This window comes from Peromyscus eremicus, chromosome 8a (genome assembly GCF_949786415.1).
Source record: "Peromyscus eremicus chromosome 8a, PerEre_H2_v1, whole genome shotgun sequence".
Lineage (NCBI taxonomy): Eukaryota > Metazoa > Chordata > Mammalia > Rodentia > Cricetidae > Peromyscus > Peromyscus eremicus.
This window is the reverse complement of record NC_081423.1, coordinates 103,055,638-103,079,200: the sequence shown is the minus strand read 5'-3', so window position 1 is coordinate 103,079,200 and position 23,563 is coordinate 103,055,638. Positions and strand designations below refer to the sequence as shown.

Genomic DNA, 23,563 nt, shown 5'->3' with positions numbered 1-23,563 from the left:
GGCAGGCGTCTCCATGACAGGTAAGGTGACCTGCTGACGTCCAACACAACCTAAGTCAGAAGCTCATTTTTTTAGTAAAAGGGGGACCTGTAGGGCCCTGGCTCCCATTTTGGGTAACTGTTGCCTTGCTTGCTAACCTTGACCTTGATATCCTCCCTATGCTAATTCCCTGCCGGGTTCCACCCTCCTAAATGCTTAAGGGAAGTTCCTTGTCTATGTATCCTGCATAATGGATGTTAGCAGCTTAGATGCAAGATTGTAAAACATTGGTAGCGAACTTCTGCCCTCTGGGGTTGTCCCATTGTGCTCTAAACCTATATTTAAGACCTCTTCCCTCCTTCAATAAACAGCTTTTGGCATTAAATAAATAAATAAAAATAAAAAAATTATAATCCTTGTGCCTTCACCTCCCAAGTGCCAGGACTGCAAGCATATGCCACTATACCTGGCCCATCCTCCCACTCTTCTTAGACAGGGTTTTGATGTATAGCCCAGGCTGCCCTCTAATTTATCTTCCTGCCTCAACTTCCCAAGTGTTTGGGTTATAGATGTGTACCACCATGTCTGGCAAAGCTCACCACTTAATTGATTTTAGTGTAAAGTTCAGTGGCATCAATATATGATGGATGCCATCCATTTGCCGGGCTGTTCCCATTCCATAACTAGCAGGGCTGTTCCCGTTCCGCATAGCTTCCCCCTTCCCCAAGTCTCCCAGCAGCCTCCCATCTGCTTTCTCTGTGCATTTTCTAACTCTAGGAACAGCACATATTATAATCTTAGGGCACTTGCCCTTATATGACTGGCCTGTCACAGAGATTCAAGTCCTCAAGGTTCACCCACATTTATAGAATGCCATTCTCTTTTAAATCATTGTGATTGTATTAAAATATACATCTTCAGAAGCCATGGGGAACTCATTGGCTAGCTAGCCTAACATAATTATTGAGCTGCAGGTCCCATTGAAAGACTTTATCCCCAAAACCAAGGCAGATGCTCCTGAAGAGCATCACCCAGGGTTGACATCTGACCTACTATGCACATGCACCCACACACAAAAATTCCTCATTCATACTCCTGCACATACACACGAAAATACCGTACATAGCACAAGTTAACTATTTTAATTATTTGAGCTATGGAGTGCAGTGGTTATTAAGTCAGAGTTTCTTCCTCTTAAGGCTGAAGGATATCCCAGTATGGACAGGTGACAGTCTATTCACCCTCTCTGCATGTATGGGTTGTTTCCACTTTGACTCTTATGAATAATGCTGCTGGAAGCACAGCTGTGCAGATCTCCTTTATAGACTTTGCTTCCAATTCTTTTGTAGGTATGAACAGAATTGGAATTTCAGGACCGTACAGCTCTGGACTTAACATTTTGTTGTTGTTGTTTAAAGATGAGGTCTCCCTATGTGGCCTTGGCTGGTCTGGAAGCCTCTATTTTGCCTTAGCCTACCCAGTGCTTGGATTACAGGTGTGCTCCAGTACGCTTTGAGTATTTCATCCAGGCCAAAGTGTTTGGGCAACCTGCTCCACTTGTGTCAGGAAACTGTGAGTGCTGAAGGAACTGTTGTAACAGCTCTGGGTGTGCAGTGCAGAGCCCCCATCCTGAGTGGTGAGGAAATGGCCATGGAGACACTATGTTCAGTAGAAACACTGAAGTCATGCCATTTGCAAATGTTCCCAGACTTAGCAACTGCATATTTCTTTGGGATGGGGGTATTTCTATTTTTTTTTTTTTTTCTTAACAAGAGAAATCACTGCCAAATTACATTTCTACCAAGGGGAAGAAGTAGTTCTTAGAGCTATGAATTATCAGGAAATTAAAGCTTATTCCACATGGGCTAGAGAGATGGCTCAGTGGTTAAGAGTGCTGACTGCTCCTTCAGGGTATCTGAGTTCAAGCCTCAGCACCCACATGCAGACAAAATACCCATATGCATAAAGAAAAAGAAGAAAAAAATTTAAATTGGCCAGTTGATCATGGCACTCACCTTTGATCCCAGCACGGGGGAGGCAGGGACAGGAGGATCTCTGTGGGTTCGAGGCCAGCCTTGTTTACAGAGCTGGTTCCAGGATAGCTAGGGCTACACAGAGAGACCCTGTCCATTTGGGTGGCTCTTCTAGCAGCGCTTTACCGCCAAGCTGGTGAGTGGACTCTAGACTCTCCTTTTACCTGTCATTGAAATGTGTCAGGTGCTGTGATGGGCCCAGTGAAAGGTGCACTTCCGCGATCTTCAATCCCATAGGCTGTGGGTACAGATCACCTTCCCACCCTGCATAATTGGCCCTTTATAGTCAATTAGTTAACATTTGCATGGCTGGCTGCTAGACATTTCCTTTTCTTGTTTTTGTTTTTCAAGACAGGGTTTCTCTGTGTAACAGAGTCCTGGCTGTCCTGGAACTTGCTTTGTAGACCAGGCTGGCCTCAAACTCATAGGGATCCTCCTGCCTCTGTCTCCTGAGTGCTGGGGTTAAAGGCATGTGCCACTATTTCCAGCTCGACATTTCTTACTGAGTAGAACCATGGTCTTAATGTAGATTGTGGTTTGGCTTCTAATGTGGCTTTTCTATGAGGGCTGGGCAGCTATGTGTGCATTCTTCTGAGTCTGTATAAGGGAACCCAGCTGCATTCACACACTTCTTCCTGTGCAGACTTCAAGAAGACGCGGCAGCTTTGAAAGCTGCATGGGATGCCCAGATCACTCAGATGTCCAAGGAGGCTGTCTCCAAAGACCTTCAGGTTCAGATGCTACAGGAAGAAGAGATGAAGCTCAAGGCACAGGTGGCCAAGTTCCAGAAGGACATAGACAGGTACTGTCCCCAAGGCAGCACCGTGCTGAATGCCTCCTGCAGACAAGAACCATTACAGGTCCTCAGGACCGGAATAGCAGAAAACAACTGTGGCCCTGCATTCTCTGGGGGAGGAATGGTAAGAGGTACAATTAGATCATGGTGGTAAAGAGAGCAAACATCCAAGCCAAGAGGGCGTGCCCAAACACCTTTGAGATGAAGAATCTCAGTCTTGAAGGAAAGCAGCTAAAGGGCTGGTGTGGTGCTAAGCAGTGGCCACCTTCCTCTGCCTTCAACATGCTTTTTAGCTTTAATCCCAGCATTCTGGAAGCAGAGGCAGAGGCAGGCAGAGTGCCATGAGTTCAAGGCCAACTTGATTCACATAGCATTCCAGAACAGCCAAGGCTACATAGAGGAACCCTGTCACAAAACAAAACAAAACAAACAAACAAACAAGCAAACAAACAAACAAACAAAAAACCTTAAAAATATGTTCCCTGTTCATTGTAAGAGCATGTGCTTGAGCCTGGCAGTGGTGGCACACACCTTTAATCTCATCACTGGCCTCGAACTCACAGAGATCCTCCTGCCTCTGCCTCCCAAGTGCTGGGATTAAAGGTGTGCGCCACCACCACTGCCAGCTAGCTGCTTTTTTTTTTTTTTTTTTTTTTTTTTTTTTTTTAAGATTTTCCTCTCTGATATTTTTTCTGTCCATTTTGGTACTTTGTGTCCATCTGTCCACTTCATCTAGTTGTTGGCCCTGTTCCTGGTACCTTACTGCATGTGCCCTTCTTGTTCATGACAGTGGTCATTTGTTGGTCTCTCCTTTACCCCAGACCAGCCTTACTAGAGGCTTATCAGTTTTATTGATTTTGCTGATCTTTGTGAAGAACCAGCTTTTCAATTTGATTTTTTTCAATTTTTTTTTTCTGTTCTCAGTTGTTTTACTGCTATCTATTTTCTTCTATTTCCTTTGGGTTTGGTTTATTGTTTTGATTGATCCTGAGAGTGGAACCAAGTTGATTAACTCTGAGACACCCTTCCTTCCATCAGATGTAACTTCGTGTTAAAAGTGTCCTTTGAACACAGATTAGCTACACCCAACAAATTCTGGTGCTATTCAGCTAAAATCCTAAGTCTCCTGTATGTTCTTCTCTAGTCAGGAGATGGTTTAGAACCGCATTGCCTATCTGGAGATTTCAGTCCCAGCCACCATTGGACAGTGATTCTGACCTAGCCCTGCCGTGCATGCAGAATGCACCTTGTACAATTGATTTCCTCTGCAGTTTGCTTTGGAATATGCTTTGCCCTGATGGCTGGCTAAGTAGACCTAAAAGATAAAACATGCTGAGCGATGGTGGCCTTTAATCCCAGCACTCAGTAGGCAGAGCCAGGTGGATCTCTGTGAGTTCGAGGCCAGCCTGGTCTACAGAGAGAGATCCAGGACAGACACCAAAACTACACTGAGAAACCCTGTCTGGGGAAAACAAACAAACAAACAAAAAAGATAAAACATGCCCTTGTTGCAGTCTGAGCTCTGAAAATGTCACCTATACCTCACTGATGGGTAACCGTATCCTTGTCCCTCATGTCCTTGTGATCTGCCTACTGATCCTGTCAGTTACAGAAAAGTGTTAAGACTTCCAGCTGTGCTTAGGCATGGCTCCCTCTCAGCTCTGTCTTTAGCTATGATGTGAAGTTATTCATCAAGTGCGGCTGCACTTAGGGTTGTCCTGGCTTCTCCCTGACTTTATCTGACATGTCTTTCTTTCCTTCTTACTCCATGGCTGGCTGTGTATCTGGGTGGCTGGCCCCCAGAGTCCTCTTTCTCTCACTCTTAATCTCCTCTTCCCAGATTTTCATCCTCTTTATTCTCTCTGCCTGCCAGTCCCACCTGTCCTTTCTCCTTCCTGGCTACTGACCATCAGGTCTTTTAGATAGGCACAGTAACACAGCTTCACAGAGTTAAAGAAATGCAACATAAAAGAATGCAACACATCTTTGCATCATTAAAACAAATGTTCCACTGCATAAACAATGTAACACATCTTAAAATATTTTACAACAGCATGGGTCATTGGACTGTGTCTACAGGTACAAACAGCAACTGTCCCTAGCAGTGGAAAGAGAACAGAGCCTGGAGCGTGACCAGGTGCAGCTAGGCCTAGACTGGCAGCGCCGCTGTGATGATGTTGAACGAGACCAGATCCAGAGATCAGAGACTTTGATCCAAGGGCTGACCAAGGCCAGAGATCAGGTATGTTGGGCAGTTCTGGGTGTGGAGTATATGTGGTACTGTACAAGATGGGTTTGGCCCTTGCCATATTATTTTTTAACTCAGAAAACACTAAACCTCAAATACCAGTTAATTTATAGCAGTGAATCACAGTCATGATGGTGTAGTGATGAGGCCCCATAATCCCAGCTGCTCAGGAAAAGGAGGCAGGAGAATCCCAAGTTCAAGGCCAGTCTGAATACAAATAAGTCTCTGCCCTATGCCCAAATGTATTTATTGTATGGGCTGTTTCTCTTAACAGTGACATGGTTTTGGAGTGCTGAGATGGTCCCTCCCCAGCCAGGGCAAACTACACCATAGCTGGCCAGGGAAGTCCCGTCCCGTCCCCCTTCCTCCCCCCCCATTGGAGGTGCCCAGCATCTGAATGCTTCCTGTATATTGGATCTTGTGGCTGTTCACTTGCTCCTGCTGTCCACTTTTTAAGCAGGAGGGTGCCTGGTCTCTGTGCCCTGAAGACCAGCACTGCCCACAGATGGACATTTTCCCAGGTTGCTGCTAAGCTCCAGGAGACTGAGAAGGCACTGCATAAGCAGGAGACGTTGCTGAAGGCTGCGTCGCTGGAGCGAGACCAGGCTATGGAAACTCTGCGGACACACGGGCTCCTCCCTGGACAGGAGGCACAGGTGAGCCCCCTGCTGGCTTGAAGAGCCTTCCCTCCACAGTTGCTGGAGGGATACTTCAGTGTCCACTAGGTCGGCTTGGGCTTTCTCAGTCCAGCCCCTCTCAATGGCAGTTGCTCCAAGGAGGGCAAGTCCCAAATTTTGCAGTGTTAAAGTGGTGTGCTAGTGTGTAGTTTTCTCTGCTCTTTAGCATTCGAGGCTCTAAAACCCTACATCCAAAGGGCACGAAGAAAACCTCAGGCAGGCACGGCTCGACACTAGGTGGCAGTATCAAATCACTGTTGAGTCTTTCAAGAAGCCCGTTCATTGCTCAGGCTGTGTTGCCACCTCCCAAGACCATGACATTTGCCAACTTGATCTCTTAATTTAATTTATTATTATTGTTGGGGGGAGCCCATGTATGCCACAGCAAACATCTGAAGGTCAGAGGACAACTTTGTGGAGTTGGTTCCCCCCTTCCACCTTTATGTGGATTTCAGGGAACTAACTCAGACTGCCAGGCTTGCTGGGCAAGCCTCTTCACACACTGAGCCACTGCACTCCTGCCAACTCACTTCCTCTTAGAGGTGGGTTCTGCCGCATGGAGACCAACCTGCCTAAGCTGTTGCTGTTGTTAGCAGAACTAAATTCCTAGGCAGAGGTCTGGCTCAGGGAGGGGGCCAGAGGGCCTAGAAGGCCTTAGCCTGAGAGAGGCAGGAAGTAGCATTATCCCGGACCTGCAAATTGTTTTGTTTCCCTTGCTGTTTTTTGTTTGTTTTGTTTTGTTTTAATGAGGTGTACTCACTCCTCAGTGTGGTGAAATGAAGGTCCTAGCATCCTGAGAAGCTATTCTGATGAGTCAATGTACTAAGTACACTTCTAGCAAGCATTTCTTCACCCTATAAAGACCTCTACACCCTTCCCTTGGTCCTACCTCCATACCCAAGACAGCTATAGTCTGATTTCTCTTCTCATTGATTAATTTCTCTGCCTATGGCTCCTGTTACCTTGCCATGGAGGACCAGGTGGGCAGGATTCCCTCTATTGCATGCTATGGATCTTGGCCATGGTTATGAATAATCAAGGGCCAGGCATGGTGGTGTCTCCCTTTAATCCCAGAAGAACTCTGTGAGGTTGGGACCAGCCTGGGGCCAACCAGAGTTACATAAAGAGACCCTGTCTCAAACCCACCTACCCCCAAAACAAGACTATTTGAAGGGTGGAGACGAGGCTCAGTGAGTGAAACGTTTGCTGTACAGGCAGAAGGACCCGAGTTACAGCCACCGGTGTTGCTCCTTGACGCCATACGATGATACGTGGACACATCTGTACACACATGGGCACACACTGGCATGTAATACACACATACATGCACACACAGTGTTTAAGACTTAGGCAGATGTGGTGGCAAATGCCTGTAATTTTAGCACTCAGGCAGCTGAGGGAAGAAAATTGTGAGTTCAAGGCCAGCATGGACTACATAAGGCTCTCTATCAAAAGCAAATTGAAAATTTTTTTTTTTTTTTTTTTTAAAGATTTATTTATTTATTACATATACAGTGTTTTGCCTGCATGTGTCCCTTCAGGCCAGAAGAGGGCACCAGATCTCATTACAGATGGTTGTGAGCCACCATGTGGTTGCTGGGAATTGAACTCAGAACCTCTGGAAGAACAGCCAGTGCTCTTAACCGCTGAGCCATCTCTCCAGCCCCCGCAAATTGAAAATTTTAAATAGGCAAGGATATAGAGACAGCACCTGCCTTGCATGACCAGGGCCTTAGATTTGATCCCCAACACCACAAACAAATGTAAACCATCACTGCACACACACACACCCTCACTGTCCTGTGGAGAACACAGAGCCCAGGAACAATTTCTTCCCTGTGTTGACTCTGAGCACATTAAGTCAGAGTGCGTCTGTGAGGATCCCACCTCTGCTCCTTGGGAATTGTCCAGCCACAGGACACTCTTGGCTGTGAGCCACAGCCTCATGAGGGAAAGGTACCTGAGCAATGGCAGCTCCTTAGGCCACTGGAGCACAAAGGAGCAGGAAGGCTTGAGAGGAGAGAGTTAACACAAGGTTCTGGGGTGAAGCCAAAACACCAGCACCCTACCACCACATCATCGCTAGCAAGGAACTCAAATGCCTTTTTTTCCTTTTTGGTTATTTTTAGGTTTTTTGACACAGGGACTCACTATGTAGTTTTGACTGTCCTACAACTCACTATATAGAGCGTTGAACTCTTGAGGCCTTGAACTCACAAAGATCCACTGGCCTCTGCCTCCGCAGTGCTGGGATTCACATCATGTGCCACCACACCTGCCTTGCCTTCATTTTTAAAATACAAAATAGTGTTTCCTATTTTATTGACCTTATCATTTTATGGTGCTAATTTTGAATAATTGAATGTGCTGTCAAATGTCCAGAGTAACATTTCAGGGTGTAGTCAAGGGGCCTTTTTATTTTTTTGTTTTTCAACTTTTTTTTTTCTTTTTTCGTTTTTTTTTTTTTTTTTTTTTTTTTCTTCGAGACAGGGTTTCTCTGTGTAGTTTTTGTGCCTGTCCTGGATCTCGCTCTGTAGACCAGTCTGGCCTTGAATTCACAGAGATCTGTCTGGCTCTGCCTCCCAAGTGCTGGGATTAAAGGTGTGTGCCGCCACCACCTGGCCGTTTTTTTTTCAACTTTTATTATATTTAGTGTGTGTGTGTGTGTGTGTGTGTGTGTGTGTGTGTGTACATGCCACATGGGTAGAGTCAGAGGACAACTTGCAGGAGTTGGTTCTCTCCTTCTATCCTGCATATTCCAGGCTTTCAAGTCAAGTGGTCTTACCTACTGACCCATCTCACTGGCCTAAAAGCCTTTTTTATCACCAAATCCTGAGTAAGATGTTAGAATTCATGCCTTCATGCATGGTGTTTGAGTAACTTAAGTTGCAGAAGATGGTTTTCTCTCCACAAAGTCTTAACCTAGCAACTCAGTGGTGACTACAGCCAGACACTGATTATGGGATGCCTGTGGGCTGAGTTGTATTCCCCACAGGACTCAGGTTCAAGTCCTAACCCCAAAACTTCAGAATATGAGTTACTGGAGATTATACTGCTGAGGGTGTAGTGAACTAAGATAAGGCCATGCTGGCGAGGGTGGTCCTGACCCCTGTCCCAGCTCCTGCTGTCCTTAGAGGAGAGGACACACAGATGCACAGGATGGCCCTGTGATGGCAGAGGCAAAGATTGGAGTGACAAATTTACAAGCCCAGGAACACCAAGGATTACTAAAAAACACCAGAGGCTGACAAGGCCTGGAACAGGTCCTGTGCAAGTGTTTAGATGAAGCACATCTTTCCTGACAGCACAGTCAGGCTTTGGGCCTGCATAACAGGAGAGTTTGTGGACATATTGTTCCTGAAGCTGCAAGAAACTCCAGACTCTATAAGCTCAGCCTGGGCTAGTTCTCTGAAGGGTCTCCTTTGGCTCTCCGAATCATGTCCATTTGAAGATACGGTTTCTCTTAGAGTGACCCTTTTCCAGGACTTTGTTTGTGTTTTTTGAGACCAGGTTTCTCCGTGTAGCCCTGGCTGTCCTGGAACTCACTTTGTAGACCAGGCTAGCCTTGAACGGAGAGCCGTCTGTCTCCCGAGTGCTGGGATTAAAGGTGTGTGCCAACACAGCCTGACTTCCACGGCCTTCTTTAATGGACTGTCCTAGTCAGGGTATCTATTGCTGCGATGAAACACCATGACCAAAACCAGATTGGGGAGGAAAGGGTTTATTTGGTTTGTACTTCCGAATCACTGTTCATCACTGAAAGAGGTCAGGACAGGAACTCAAACAGGCCAGGAACCTGGAGGCAGGAGCTGATGCACAGGCCATAGAGGGGTGCTGTTTACTGGCTTCTCATGGTTTGCTCAGCCTTCTTTCTCATAGAACCCAGGACCACCAGCCCGGGGGTGGCAGCACCCACAATGGGCTGGGCCCTCCCCTCCCCCATCAGTCACTAATTAAGAGAATGCCCTACAGGCTTGTCTACAGCCTGATCTTATGAACGCATTTTCTCAACTGCAGTCTCTCCTCCCTGACTCTAGTTTGTGTCAAGTTGATATAAAACTAGCCAGCACAACTAACCTTTGTCAGCTTCACACAGCACATCACTGTTAAGCCACAAGCCTAACCTTTCCTTGTTCATCCCCAAGATCAAACATTAATATAAACATCACAATATCAAACATTTTACAAACTTTAGCTGGGCGGTGGTGGTTCACGCCTTTAATCCCAGCACTTAGGAGGCAGAGGCAGGTGGATCTCTGTGAGTTCGAGGCCAGCCTGGTCTACAGAGCGAGATCCAGGAACGGTGCAAAGCTACACAGAGAAACCCTGTCTCAAAAACAAACAAACAAAAAAATTTTACAAACTTAAAAAATTCCCCAGTCTTACAAATTCAAACACTTTAAAAGTTCAGCCTGGAGCTGGAGAGATAGTTAAGTGGTTAAGAACACATACTGCTCTTACGGAGGACCCAAGTTCGATTCCCAGCACCCACAGCTTGCAACAGCCTGTAACTCCAGCTTCAGGGGATCTGATACCTCTGGCCTCACAGGGCACCAGCACTGACATACATGTACAGATGTATTCAAAGATGCACACATATATATACATAATTAAAATGAATCTTTAAAAAAAAAGAGTTCAGCCTGTTTAAAAATCCAAAGCATCTTTTAAAATCCAAAGTCTCACAACTATGGGTTCCTATAAAATCAAGACTAAGTTAAATACTTTATTATTTCAAGAGGAAGAGCCAGGGCACAGTCACAATCAGATCAAAGCAAAACCAAACTCCAACTGTGTAAATAACTCAATGTCCAATATCTGGGATTCACTCGTGATCTTCTTTGTTCCTCCACGGGCTTGGGTCACTTCTCCAGCTCCACCCTCTGCAGCACACACAGCTTGTCTTCTAAGCTGGGGCAGGCTCCACTCCACTACTGCTGCTGTTCTTTGTGGTTGACCCATGGGTCTGACATCTCCAAACTCCTAGGACCTTGTGCTGCATCTGGGCTGCACTTTCACCAATAGCCTCTCCTGGGCTCTCTTCATGGTGCCAAGCCCCAGTTTCTTTGCATGACCCCTTTAATCTTGGGCCATTGTCTGCTACTGAGGCCGCACCTTCACCTTCACTTGACCTTGCCTAGTGCGAAGCCTCAGCTGCTGTCCATCACCCTTTCATGCCTTCGAAACCAGTACCACCTGGGTGACTCTTACACATTACGAAGTCTGGCTGCCAGCACGAGGTACAACTTTGGCTGACTCTGGAACATAGCTTCTCTGTGCCCTCATGAAACACTTCCCAGAAGATTTCACCTCAATAATGCTGATTTTTTTTGTTTTGTTTTGTTTTGTTTTGTTTTTCAAGACAGGGTTTCTCTGTGTAGCTTTGCGCCTTTCCTGGAACTCACTTGGTAGTCCAGGCTGGCCTCGAACTCACAGAGATCCACCTGGCTCTGCCTCCCGAGTGCTGGGATTAAAGGCGTGTGCCACCACCGCCCGGCTAATGCTGATCTCTTCTTCTTAATCACAACTAATTTCTCAGCTCCAGCTGACCAGCATCAATTGTCCCATCAATTGTAAAGCAAAGATGCCAATTCTTCAGCCCCAGCTGGCCAGAAACACAGCATCTTAAAATAATAAATGGCCCCGACAGAGTCCTTAAACTTCCCTCTGAAACTGCATAAGCTATTGCCTGCTCTCAACAGTCTCATCTTCCAAGCTCCTACAGAGCAGCCCACTGAGCTCTTAACACTCAATGGCTTTCCAAAGTTCCACAGTCCCTCCACAGTCCTCCCAAAAACACATGGTCATGTCTGTCACAGCAATACCCCACTATCCTGGTACCAATTTCTGTCCTAGGTAGGGTTACTATTGTTGTGATGAAACACCATGACCAAAAGCAAGTTGAGGAGGAAAGGGCTTATTTGGCTTATACTTCTACATCATAGTGCATCACCGAGTGAAGTCAGGACAGGGACCTGGAGGCAGGAGCTGATGCACAGGCCACGGAGGGGTGCTATTTGCTATTTTGTGCCCAAGTGTGGTCCAAAGCTGACCGCTTAGGTGGGACTTGGGCGGCTGGCGGCAACAGGGGAGGAGGTTGCAATAGTCGCCAAGAATGCCGCACTGGGCTTTAGCGCCGTTTGTTTGTTTGTTTGTTTGTTTGTTTGGAGACTCTGAGTGGGCAGGGTTGAGAGAGAGGGGAGAGAGAGAGAGAGAGAGAGAGAGAGAGAGAGAGAGAGAGAGAGAGAGAGAGAGAGAGAGAGAGAAATGGGACTTTCCAGATCATACAGGGGCAAGCTGGAGGTTCCAACCGAATAGATACTTCTGAGCTTCCTAGGGCCTATGAGGCAGACTGTCCTAGGGGTTGAGCACTGAGGACACCCAACCAGTTGTCACATTCCTACCACAAGGAGGGAGATTTCAAGAAGCAGAAGAGAATGAGGGGGTGGATATCCTTTGGAACCCATGACCTCTTACCCCACAGGCTTTCATGAGATCATCTATGAAGTGCTCCCCAATCTGAACACAGGAAAACTATAGACAGATGACAGAAGAAAGAAGTGTTTCTCTTCATCAATGGTCCCTTACTGGAAGCTTTCTTGTACTTTTCCCCTAGGCTGGCAATCAAAACAGACATTTGTCTCCAAGTACCAGCTAAGCAGGTCAGCAAGGGCTATCAGTTGGCTGGTTTCTTTGTTAAGTAAACAATGAACTTTAGAAGTGTGCTCTGTAGTCAGGAACAGTCCACACCCATCCAACCCCTTAAGTGCACCCTTGATCTTGGACAAAGTATCTGGCTGAGGTCCCAGTGACCAAAGTGACCACTACCGTTTCCATAATCTGTCTGAATACACAAACCTAGGTACAGCTTTGGAGTAGAGTGATGGAACAGAACTCAGTAGGAAGAAGCCCTCACCAACTCCTGACTGGCAGCATTACATAAAAGTTTGAATCAAATGATGAGGCTTTCCAGCCTACCCTAACTAGTGAGCTGTACTTGTCAGCATAGGAGATGCTGCCCAAGTGTTCTGGAGTAGGACCCTCTTGTAGACCCCACTAGGAGCACCTAGGGACTACCTCTGGATTGGCTAGTAACCCATGATGTGCAAGAGGCTGGCACCAGACTCGCCACGGGCTTCCTCAGCTGAGTGGGATTAGCTGTATGCGACACATCCATTTTACAGGCTCCTGTCTGGCACCTGTGATGTCAGTACTTTACTCATAGTCTACAGCAGAAGGGTGGTCCTTGTGCTCCAGAATTGTCACCTTGGGGACCCCAAAAGGGAGAAGATGCATCCAGCCTGAAGCCAGAAGAGGCTCTTAGCCAGCTTGGTGTCACAAATGTGAGGCAGCACAGAGGTGACCAGGCTGCTCCCCTGAGAGTCTCCATAGGTTTTCTGGTCTGACTGCCATGCTGTCCCTTGCCAGAGAAGGGGAATCTCCACATTCATAATAAGGGGAGGCTGGCTGCTGAGGGAAATTGAGCTCAGTGTGACAGCTGGGGTGAAGTCAGAGGAGGTGGGCTGAAAGGCTGTCACCACAGGCCGCACATCCAGTCATCCTGGCTGAAGAAAAACATTGACAAGCCAGGGCTCAGGTGAAAAGAATGATAGTTCCGTTCTAGGAGTAAAACAACAATTTACAGCAACTTAAAAAGCTGTAGTTGGGCTGGTGAGATGGTTCACTGGGTAAGGGTGCTTGCTCTTAAGCCTGGAGACCTGAGTTTGATCCCCAGGACCCATTGTGGGAGGAGAGGACCAACTCCCACAAGTTTTCCTCTGACTTCCGTATGAAGGCTGCGGCATGTGTGCATACACACAAACATACACAGAGAATGTAATTTCTAAATGGGGGAGATGTGGTGGCTGTAGTTAGCAGCAGTTTTTGAAATCACGCAGGTCTAGAACAGACCCAGCTCAGATCCTCTCAGCTTTAGGAAGCCTGCACTTGTCACTGGCGCTCCCTAACAGTACTTCTGCCAGAAAGCACATGCCTAGGGAGTAGGCAGATGGACGGTGGAATGGAGTGGGCTGAACATGTGGTGGGGCTGTAACTGAAGGGGGCAGGGCTGAGCATTTTACTCGGAAGTTCATCTTTTCCTTAAATTATACCACAAATATTTCTACTGCATAGAGATTTCTCAGAAACAATCTAAATGGATATATCACACAACATGCTTTAATTTACTGAATGGTTTTCTTTTTTATTATTAATTTTTTTCCGGCCCAATTAGTTTCCCCTCCCTCCCTCCTCTGTGGGGGACCAGCCCCCACACTTATTTACCCCAGGAACTCTCGAGGAATAAGAGATTTAGAGCGTTAAGAAGCAGAGAGAGAGAAAACACAGGATAGACTCGGGAGGGCCTGGATCCTTATCCACCGGCCCAGAGCTTTATTCCAAAGGTCTATTTATAATAATGCCAAGGGGTGGAGCAAAAGACCTCCCCCTGCTAGTTACAGTTACCTGGTACCCAGGCTCATGGTCCAATCAACTTCTTTTTTTTTTTTTTTTTTTTTTTTTTTTGGTTTTTCGAGACAGGGTTTCTCTGTGTAGCTTTGTGCCTCTCCTAGAACTCACTTGGTAGCCCAGTCTGGCCTCGAACTCACAGAGATCCACCTGGCTCTGCCTCCCGAGTGCTGGGATTAAAGGCGTGCGCCACCACCGCCCGGCCCAATCAACTTCTTATGCAGTCCTGCTGGGTACAGTCACTAGGAAACCTAGTGGGCTCCAACACTCCTTTCCTCCCAGGTCCTCCCCAACCTCCCCTCTCCCCCACCCCCACATCCACTTCTCCTAGTCTTATTGCAACTTGATATACAATGGCTGGCTAGTATACATGGGAGACCTACCCTTTTCTGAATCATTTTCTTACCAAGTTGATAGATTTTTCACAAGCACAATGAAAATGCTGTGGTTGGGTAAGGTGAGGGAGGCTGGAGAGATGGCTCAGCACTTAAGAGCACTTTTTGCTGCTCTTGCAGAGGACCTGGGTTTGGTTCCCAGCTCCACATGGCAGCTCACAACCATCTGTAACTCCAGTTCCAGGTATTCAACACCCTCTTCTGGCACAGAAGCAGTGCATATATGTGGTGCATATATATATACTTGCAGTCAAAACACTCATGAACATACCGTAAAAATAAATACATTTTTAAAAATGTGATGTAGTACATTTATGTCTCTTCCTCGCAAGATCAGCTAGGACCTCCTATGCTGGGTCTTGCTTGGCTTATGACCAGAGAAGCTGCTAACAGGTCAGACTTGAGTCTCGGTTTGCACTGATGGGGAACTTTGAAATACCTCTAGCCATATTGAATTTTTTTCTTCCCCTTCTTGTTCTGAGTGTCAGTTTGCCTGTACCTCATGTTGTCTCCAGGCCTCAGAAGCCTTACTATCTGATCTGTTTGGATGCTTTCTGTTGCATTCATAGTTTCTACTCTGCTCTCTGCTTTCAGATGTGTTCTATCCAGTGAATTATCATACTGTACTAAAACTGCATAAAATTCATAAAGTCTTTGGTGCACTAAACTTTACAGGCATGTGACTGGACCATCATCCACCTCCAGAGTCTCCTCAACACCTTCATCTTTCCTAGCCCCTGTGACCCTTGTCTGTCTTGGTAAATCCAACTACTGAAAGACCCTGTCATGGAGTGCCTCACAAATCTATATGCATCTCAAGGCATATGCCATTGGGTTAGGAGGGTCATTGTGTTGTAGGAACTTTTTCCTGGGGAGACATAACCAAGCATCTACCCCCTCTGGATAGTGGTTGATAACAGATCAAAGTACAGTTCTACCAAAACCCAACTTGGGAAACCAAAGAGCTTATTGGGTTTACTTACAGATCATGGATGAGTGGCTACTTATATGAACATAGGGAACTCCATAGCAATCACATACTAGTTTTGCCCCAGTTTGGACAATGACTTCCCGTAGCTACATAAATAGACTCCCCCCCTCTCACCCCCCACCCTCAGTTAACCTTCCACAGTCAGTATATACTCTGACACATATCTAGACCATGAGGCCACATGTAGTTAGGGCAGGATTACACACTGGTGGGTGGGGGATGTAGGGGGGGGGCCGGAATGTCAGGTGAGCCCAGTGACCCTTCCATTCCCACCTGTAGGGTGTCACTAGTCAACAAGCCTGATCTTGGGGGTCTCTTGCAAATAATAACAGCTTTTCTGATAAAGATGGATAGTGTCTTCTAACACATTGCAGTTCTGGAGGACAAGTATGGAGTAGCAGGGCATGGCTCCAGACGCAAAGAACCTCCTCTTTTGTACCCATGTTATTCTCGTTGGTGTGTGTTGGCAGGTGCCTCCACAGCAGCATGAAGGGGAAACAAAGGAAGGTTTTCCATCTAGTGAGATCCAGAGGCTGCAGGAGCAGAATGCAGGTCTGCGGAACGCTGTTGCACAGATGAGGAGGGAGATGGAAATGCTGAGTGGTCATCTTCCTTCTGCTCAACCAGAAGAGTGCTCGGATGCAAACCCTGATCCCAAGGCTGGAGGAGATTCGGCTCCTCCAGGTGAGCGGGTAGAGATGGAGGGGAAGAGTAAGGAGGGGTGGATGGTGGAGAGTGGGAGCAGGCAGGACAAGGAGAGGATCCCTAGACAGGCTTCTCATTCCAGTCTCACACTAACACACCCTCTAGTAAACCACTGCAAAGCAGGACAGTAGCAACTGTCCTCCAACAGAGAAACTTAAGTTTCATGTTGACCAGTGTTTCTTTGGTAACATAGAGGAAAAAGTGCAGGGCGCATATTTGACAAACCTGGCAAGCCATCATGGGCAGAGCGAGGCAATGGCAGCAGGGCAGGAGGCCAGGTCTTCCTCAAGAGAAGCGTCCTGCAGTGGATCTGAGCTGGCAGCCCCTCCTATGCCTTGCTCTTAGCAGGCACCATGACTGCTTCTAAGGGTCTGATCCTGATGTGGGAGTTGTTCCCTCAATGCACAAAGCCTGTGGGAGACAGACAGGTTCTCACTCCTGGTCCCTGAACCTTCCTGGAGGATATAGAGACTAGGCTGAGAAATGAAGTAGGTCAAGAGAGTTGAGGCGAAGAGATCGGGGCAGAGGAGAGCCTTTAGCCCTGCAGCTGTGGCAGTAGGAAAGTGGTACAAGTGTGCCAGTGAGTATATGTTGTGAACCTGCTGTTTTCACAGATTATGTTCTGGCTCTTGAAGCAGAAATGCAAAACCTAAAGCGTAAACTTAAAGCACTGGAAGAGCAGCGACAAGGAGTCGAAGAGCCAATGAAGACATCCTTGCCCACTGCTGATCCACACCCTGGTGCCCACGGCTCTGCAGAAGCAACTGGTGAGATCCCCTGGCCACCTGAACCTTATGCTCTGTCCCAGTAACACTGACTGTGGGAAAATTAAGGTGTAATCCCTGAGGCAAGTCTTCCAAATGCATGGATAGCTCCACAGTGCTCTATCACCATCAGTCACCCTGTCTCCAGAACCAGGGATCCCCTGGAAGTCCCCAGTATTAGGTGGGAGTTCTACTTTCTCATGTAAGTGGAATTATGTGGCACATGTGCATTTGTCTGGTGTCTTTGGGCCTAAATTATGTCTTAGAGGACGATGCCAGACTTCACCATGCTTGTGCCATTCACCCTCCATTAGCAGTTTGCAGGACAGACCCTCAGTGTACATAATCTTTCTTCCTGGTTAGCCATCCTAGAGGCTGTGTGGCACATCCTGTTACAGTATGAACTTACAGTGCCCAGTGCATTGGTGAGCGTGAACATCTTTCCTAGGCAACATCTTTTTGGAATCCTCATCTGCCCTGGCTGTCACAGTGAATGTATTAATTACTTTTCTGTTGCTGTGACAAAAATACCATAAATTAGGCAACTTAGAGGAGAAAACATTTATTTTGGCTTGCAGTTGCAGAGGGTCTGAGTCTATAAAGACAGGGCTGAGACAACAGACAGGCAAGGCAGCTGGGAAAGGCTGCTGAGAACTCACATCTTGAACCACAAGCACAAAGTAGACAGAGGGTGAACTGAAAATGGTGTGGGGTCGTTAGCCTCCAGGGACATGCCTCCTCCAATAATGCCATATGTGCTAAACCTCCCCAAACAGTGCCCCTGACTGGGGACCCAGAGTTTGAACATCTGAGCCTAGGAAGGACATTAACATTCAAACCTCTACGGTGAAGTACTCCAGAGTGGCCTTAAACAGATGATGGTGGCGTGGCCACTGGTTGCCTCTGAGAGACCCTGGAGTTCTGAGCAGCGTTCACACTGCCAAGTCCCAGACATCTGTTGAGCCTGGGCCCCTTGGGTTGTCCAAAGACTTCTATCCACAGGCCCTTCCCAGGAGTGCTCTGTCCTTGGTGTGGAGCTGATGTAGGCAGTGGGGCAGGAGCATAGAGGGCAGGCATCTTTCCTGGAGCAGGCTTTCCTTGGGTCTTCTTTCCATTCTTTAGTGGGAAAGTGTGTGTGGGGTGCAGGGTACATTCCCCTAGTACCTGAGGGAAGGGAGGATAGGAGCTCATGTGGGTCATCCCAGGGGCCCATCCCTCTTCTTCACCTCCCAGAGTCTTCTCTGTGCCAGGTTGTGACTAGTGAGCAAAACAGGGTGGAATGCACTCACTGTTCTGTCGTACCATCCTTTCCTGGGAAGGAACACAGAAACCGGTGCAGCTTCCTGATGGCTGCTGTACCAGTGTTTCAGGGAGAACTGACACGTTTGTGGTCAGAAGTAAGACAGGCTTGTCATTTCCTTTCCTTTTTGTGATGATCAGGTCATAGTTTGGAACCATTATTCTGGCCTTAGAGATATGAGTGATCAGACAAGTTTTTCTTAAACAATTTGTAGAATTGAGCTTGGAAATCACCAGGCCCAAGTTTTCCTTGTGGGAAGATTTGAAACTTTATTTATTTGTAGTTAAGAAACTGTTCATATATATTGGTTTTTTATTTTTGTTTTTGAGACAGGGTTTCTCTGTGTATCCCTGGCTGACCTGGAACTCACTCTGTAGACCAGGCTAGCCTCAAACTCACAGAGATCCACCTGCCTCTGCCTCCTGGGTGCTGGGACTAAAGGCGTGCGCCACCGTGCCTGGCATCTTTTGTTCTTTCTTAGTGTCCTACTAGAGAGTGTGTAGTTATTTATTTTTTCACTTATTACCTTTTCAAAAGCCAGTCATTGGTTTTGTTGGTATTAGAATACACGTTACTTTCTATTTCCTCAGTATTTAATGTTAATTTTATTCTGTCCTTCCTTCTAGATTCACGTGTTAATCTTTTATTTCTAAGATATGCACTTAAAGCTATAAATGTTCTTTTTCTCTTTTTTTTTTTTAAGATTTTATTTATTTACTATGTATACAGTGTTCTGTCTGAACGTATGACTGCAGGCCAGAAAAGGGCATCAGATCTTGTTACAGATGGTTGTGAGCCACCATGTGGTTGCTGGGAATTGAACTCAGGACCTCTGGAAGAGCAGTCAGTGCTCTTAACCTCTGAGCCATCTCTCCAACCCCCCTTTTTCTCTTTTTATGCAGTGCTAGAAATGGAGCATAGAGCCTGCACACACTGGCCAGCTCCACCTCTGAACTCCAGCCACAGCCAGTTTGGTTTTTTGTGTGTGTGATTTTTTTTTTTTTTTTTTTTTTTTACATGTATGGGTGTTTTGCCTACATGTGTGTATGTGTACCACATGTGTGCCTGGTGACTGCAGAGGCCAGAAAAGGGTGTCAGATTCCCTGGTACTGAAGTCACAGATGATTGTGAGCTGCCATGTGGGTGCTGGGAACCAAACCCTAGTCCTCTGGAAGAGCAGCAAGTACTTTTTTTTTTTTTTTTTTTTTTTTAAAGATTTATTTATTATGTACACAGCATGTATGACTGCAGGCCAGAAAAGGGCACCAGATCTCATTACAGATGGTTTTCAGCCACCATGTGGTTGCTGGGAATTGAACTCAGGACCTTTGGAAGAACAGCCAGTGCTCTTAACCTCTGAGCCATCTCTCCAGCCCCAAGCAGCAAGTACTCTTAAACCCTGAGACATCTCTCTAGTCACCCCTACCCCCACAGCCGTTTTTTTTTTTTTTTTTTTTTTTTTTTGAAACATTCTCACTAAGTAGCTTAGGCTGGCCTTGAACTCCCTCTGCAGACTCCTGAGTATCTGGGCTTTATAGTTGTGAGCCACCAGGCCTAGGTGCTGTGAGTTCCCTTGAAAGGACAGCGTTACATATGTTCTTTAAAGCTGTTTTTACCATTCTGCTCAACATAACTTGGAATATCAATGTCCCTTCTCCTTTGCCCAGGTGTTATGTGAACATCTTTTTTTTCTTTCTTACTTTCCAAATAAATGGTCCTGTATTCAAGTGGGAAAATTGATCTGACATGGTAAGGATGGATTTCATCCTATAGTCCTGTTTTTGCTCCATAAGATGTGCTAAATAGTCAGCACATCTCTGGTCTTTCTAGGGACCTAACCCTTTGATTCGGGGATGGACATATTTACCTTGAGGTCAGTTAGAAACTTCAGTAGGCCTCTGTGGGAAAGGAGGCTCAACTCCCCAGGGAGACTGTTTTATTTCTGAGATCTGAGCTGACAGCAACTGTTCTTATCTACAGGAGGAGCTTTGACAGGCCAGGCATCCATTGCTTTAGCATTCAGAAAACTCGGAGACAGAGTGCATCTCTTGAACTTGCTGGTGACACAGCTCAAGAAGAAGGTGAGACTAGCCCTTAACACTAAGGTTGTGCAAGCATCCCTACAGAAGAACCAGTTCGGATTTTGACACAGGTGCAGGCTCTGAGAGGTGCCAGGTGTGACCTCATTGACCATGGGTGTTTTGGGTGTCTTCCCAACTTCTCTTTCCTTCTAAACAAAGGACTGTGCTGTGCAATGGCTAGTTTATCTCCTGTGTGGCTATGGATTATTCACAGGGAAGCCTGATATGGTGGTTAAGTGTTGGTAGTCCCAGCACTCAGGAGGTAGAGGCAGGAGGATCAAAAATTCCAAGTCATCCATGGCTACAGAGAGAGTTGGAGGCTAGCCTGGGATACATGAGACCCTGTCTCAAAACAGCAGCAACAACAACAACAAATGCACATACACACACTTACACATACACACACACATTTCAATGCTGTAGACAAGAAATAAGAATTTAATTTAAACCAGGTGTTGGTGGTGCACGCCTTTAATCCCAGCACTTGGGAGGCAGAGGCAGGTGGATCTCTGTGAGTTCAAGGCCAGCCTGGGCTACAGAGTGAGTTTCAGGAAAGATGCAAAGCTACACAGAGAAACCCTGTCCCAAAAAAACCAAAAAAACAAAAAACAGAAAACAAACAAACAAAAAAAGAATTTAATTTAAAGCATTTTAATTTCACTTTGATAACTAAAGACAGTTGGAATAAGCTGGGTAAAATATTTACCTCCAGTCAGGTATGATGGCACATGCCTTTAATTCTAGCACTCAGGAGGCAACGACAGATAGAGCTCTGTGAGTTTGAGGCCACCTTGATTTACATAGTGAGTTCCACACCAGTCAGGGTTACATAGTGAGATGCTGTCTAAATAAAAACAGGTTTACCTTCAAGTGTTTTTCATTTTTATTTAACAGTGTCTGTTTCCCTAATGGTCTCCTCTTCCGTGTGTATGTGACTGTCCAAACAAGATAGTCACACAGAGGCATTATTTTAATTCCCTTCACCTAGGCTGGGAAGCCAGAGTATGAAGAAGTGTGTTTTCCATCTGCCTGGTTCTCCTCCTACCTGGCCCAGGCCACATTAGAGCCTTGTGGGTGCTGGCGATGTGGTGCTAAAGGTTCAGGATGAGTAGTTACTCTGCTGCCACTGTCGTACCTATGGCCTGGACCTTCTTTCCTGGCCCTCACTTCCACCACAGCCACTTCTCCCACTGTCTTTTGTTGTTTTAACATCCTCATACTTGCTGAGGATGACCTGGAATTTCTGATTTTTCTGCCTCTACTTCCAAAGCACTAGAACTGCAGGTGTGAACACTGCACCCTGGTTACGTGATGTTGGCAGCTGAGCACCAGTCTTCATGCACACTAGGCAAGCACTCTGTCAACTGAACTACGTCCCCAGTCCATCACTGCCTTTTGTGGCTCCCCCCTCATGCTCACTTCCCTCTTGTCTCCTTCTGCAACAGCCTCTCCCCCCATTTCTTTGGTCTTTTGAGATGGTCTCACTACAGAACCCTGGCTGTCCTGGAATTCACTATATAGACCAGGCTAGCCTTGAACTCTCAGGGATCCGCCTACCTCTACCTCCCAAGTGCTGAGGTTAAAGGTATGGGCCACCTCACCTGGGCTGCCGTCTGCCCTTTTGAGAGAAAGGACTTCCTAGTCACCAGCAGTGTTCCAGAGGCAATTGTGTCATCCTGGGATCTGGGGCTCAGGAGAGGATTGTAACCCATTTTCATTCACACATTCTCCCCAGTGAGCCTTGGTGTCTAGCGTGGACTGCACAGAAGTGAAACACACAGGGCAGGTTTGCAGATCATCATGTACAGCTGGAGAAGGAACTAGCCATTGGCCCTGCTCCATCCCTACACCCCATACTCCTGTCCTTCCTAGGACAGTCCCCCGACTTCTCCCCCCCCCCCCCCCCCCCGGAGCTGAGGACCGAACCCAGGGCCTTGGCCTTGCACTTGCTAGGCGAGCGCTCTACCACTGAGCTAAATCCTCACACACACCCCCACTTCTTCCTAACATTGCCTTCTGAACTAATTGCCTAGCTTCGGCAGAAGCCCCTGGAGTCGGTCACTGTGCTGCAGGAGCTCCCCAGTGAAGTGGACCAGGTGCACCTGGAGGTTTTGGAGCTGCAGAAGCAGGTGGTGGAGCTGAGGAAGCATCTCAAGACAGCTCATCCCCAAGGAGAGCCTTCGTACAGGGAGCAGCTACAGAGAGAGGTAGGTGCTGGACAGGCATGAGTGCCACCATTTTCTCCCACCCTGGCCTGTCACATGCTTGCTGGCACATGGCTGGATTCCTGGTCTGTGAGGCCAGATGATGGTGTCCAGAGGAGGTGTCTAAGGAGTCTTGCTCACACCTCTGGTTCTTCCCTTGGCTGGCCACACTATTGCTGAAATGGAGCTCATGTCCTCTGATTGAAAAGCCTTCCTTAGGACACACACTGCAGAGAATGCATATCTCTCCATAGACAGGCCTGCGTTGATGGCTAAGAAGGCACTATGCACAGACCTGGCCTGCCTGTGAGAGGAGGGGCCACAGAGCCTCAACATCTGGTCAGCACTGTGGCCAGGGCTGAGACCTGATCAACTGAATGCCCATCGAATCCTATGACAGAACACTTGCTTTTTACTTAAGGCCCTAGGGAACCATGGCAGCCCCTACTTCCCCTGCTGTGCCCCCGAGGCTCTGTTAGTCCTGCAGTGACCTGGGGTGATGTGTACTGACTTATCATGACCTTCTGCCCCTGCACTGACCTGCTGTGATCTACAGTGAGTGACCTGTGATATGACTCCCTGCCAATTAACCTGCAGTGACAATAGTGACTTATGGTCACCTTTGGCTACCTGTGCTGACCTATAATGGCCCATGGCCACCTGTGGTTGCCAATGGTGACCTGTTAATCACCAGAGGTCATAGGCACTCAGCTGAGAGGTTGAAGGCAGTATGTGCCCTTATGGCACCATATGACAAGAACAAGAACACAGCTGATGGCCTCTGGCATAGGCTGTGTCTAAGAACAAGCAGAAAAAGAAACAGGGCAGGGTAGAGGGCTGAGGGAGCCTGAGGCTCCAGCAAAAGACTGAACTGGCCAATAATGAAATAATTGAGCAGTGCTTGTCCCCAAGGGTTCTTGCACC

The 23,563-nt window shown here is 47.1% G+C and overlaps 1 protein-coding gene across 1 annotated transcript in view; it reads left to right on the top strand.

The window, feature by feature from the left end:
* Ccdc57 (coiled-coil domain containing 57) overlaps window positions 1–23,563 on the top strand; it is a 111,599-nt gene that overhangs the window by 31,499 nt on the left and 56,537 nt on the right. Inside the window, exons 8-14 of the mRNA XM_059272321.1 lie at window positions 2,656–2,814; window positions 4,888–5,050; window positions 5,578–5,712; window positions 16,056–16,269; window positions 16,905–17,057; window positions 20,335–20,435; window positions 22,469–22,642. Coding sequence (XP_059128304.1) covers window positions 2,656–2,814; window positions 4,888–5,050; window positions 5,578–5,712; window positions 16,056–16,269; window positions 16,905–17,057; window positions 20,335–20,435; window positions 22,469–22,642 — 1,099 coding nt within the window. The remainder of the gene's footprint in view (window positions 1–2,655; window positions 2,815–4,887; window positions 5,051–5,577; window positions 5,713–16,055; window positions 16,270–16,904; window positions 17,058–20,334; window positions 20,436–22,468; window positions 22,643–23,563) is intronic.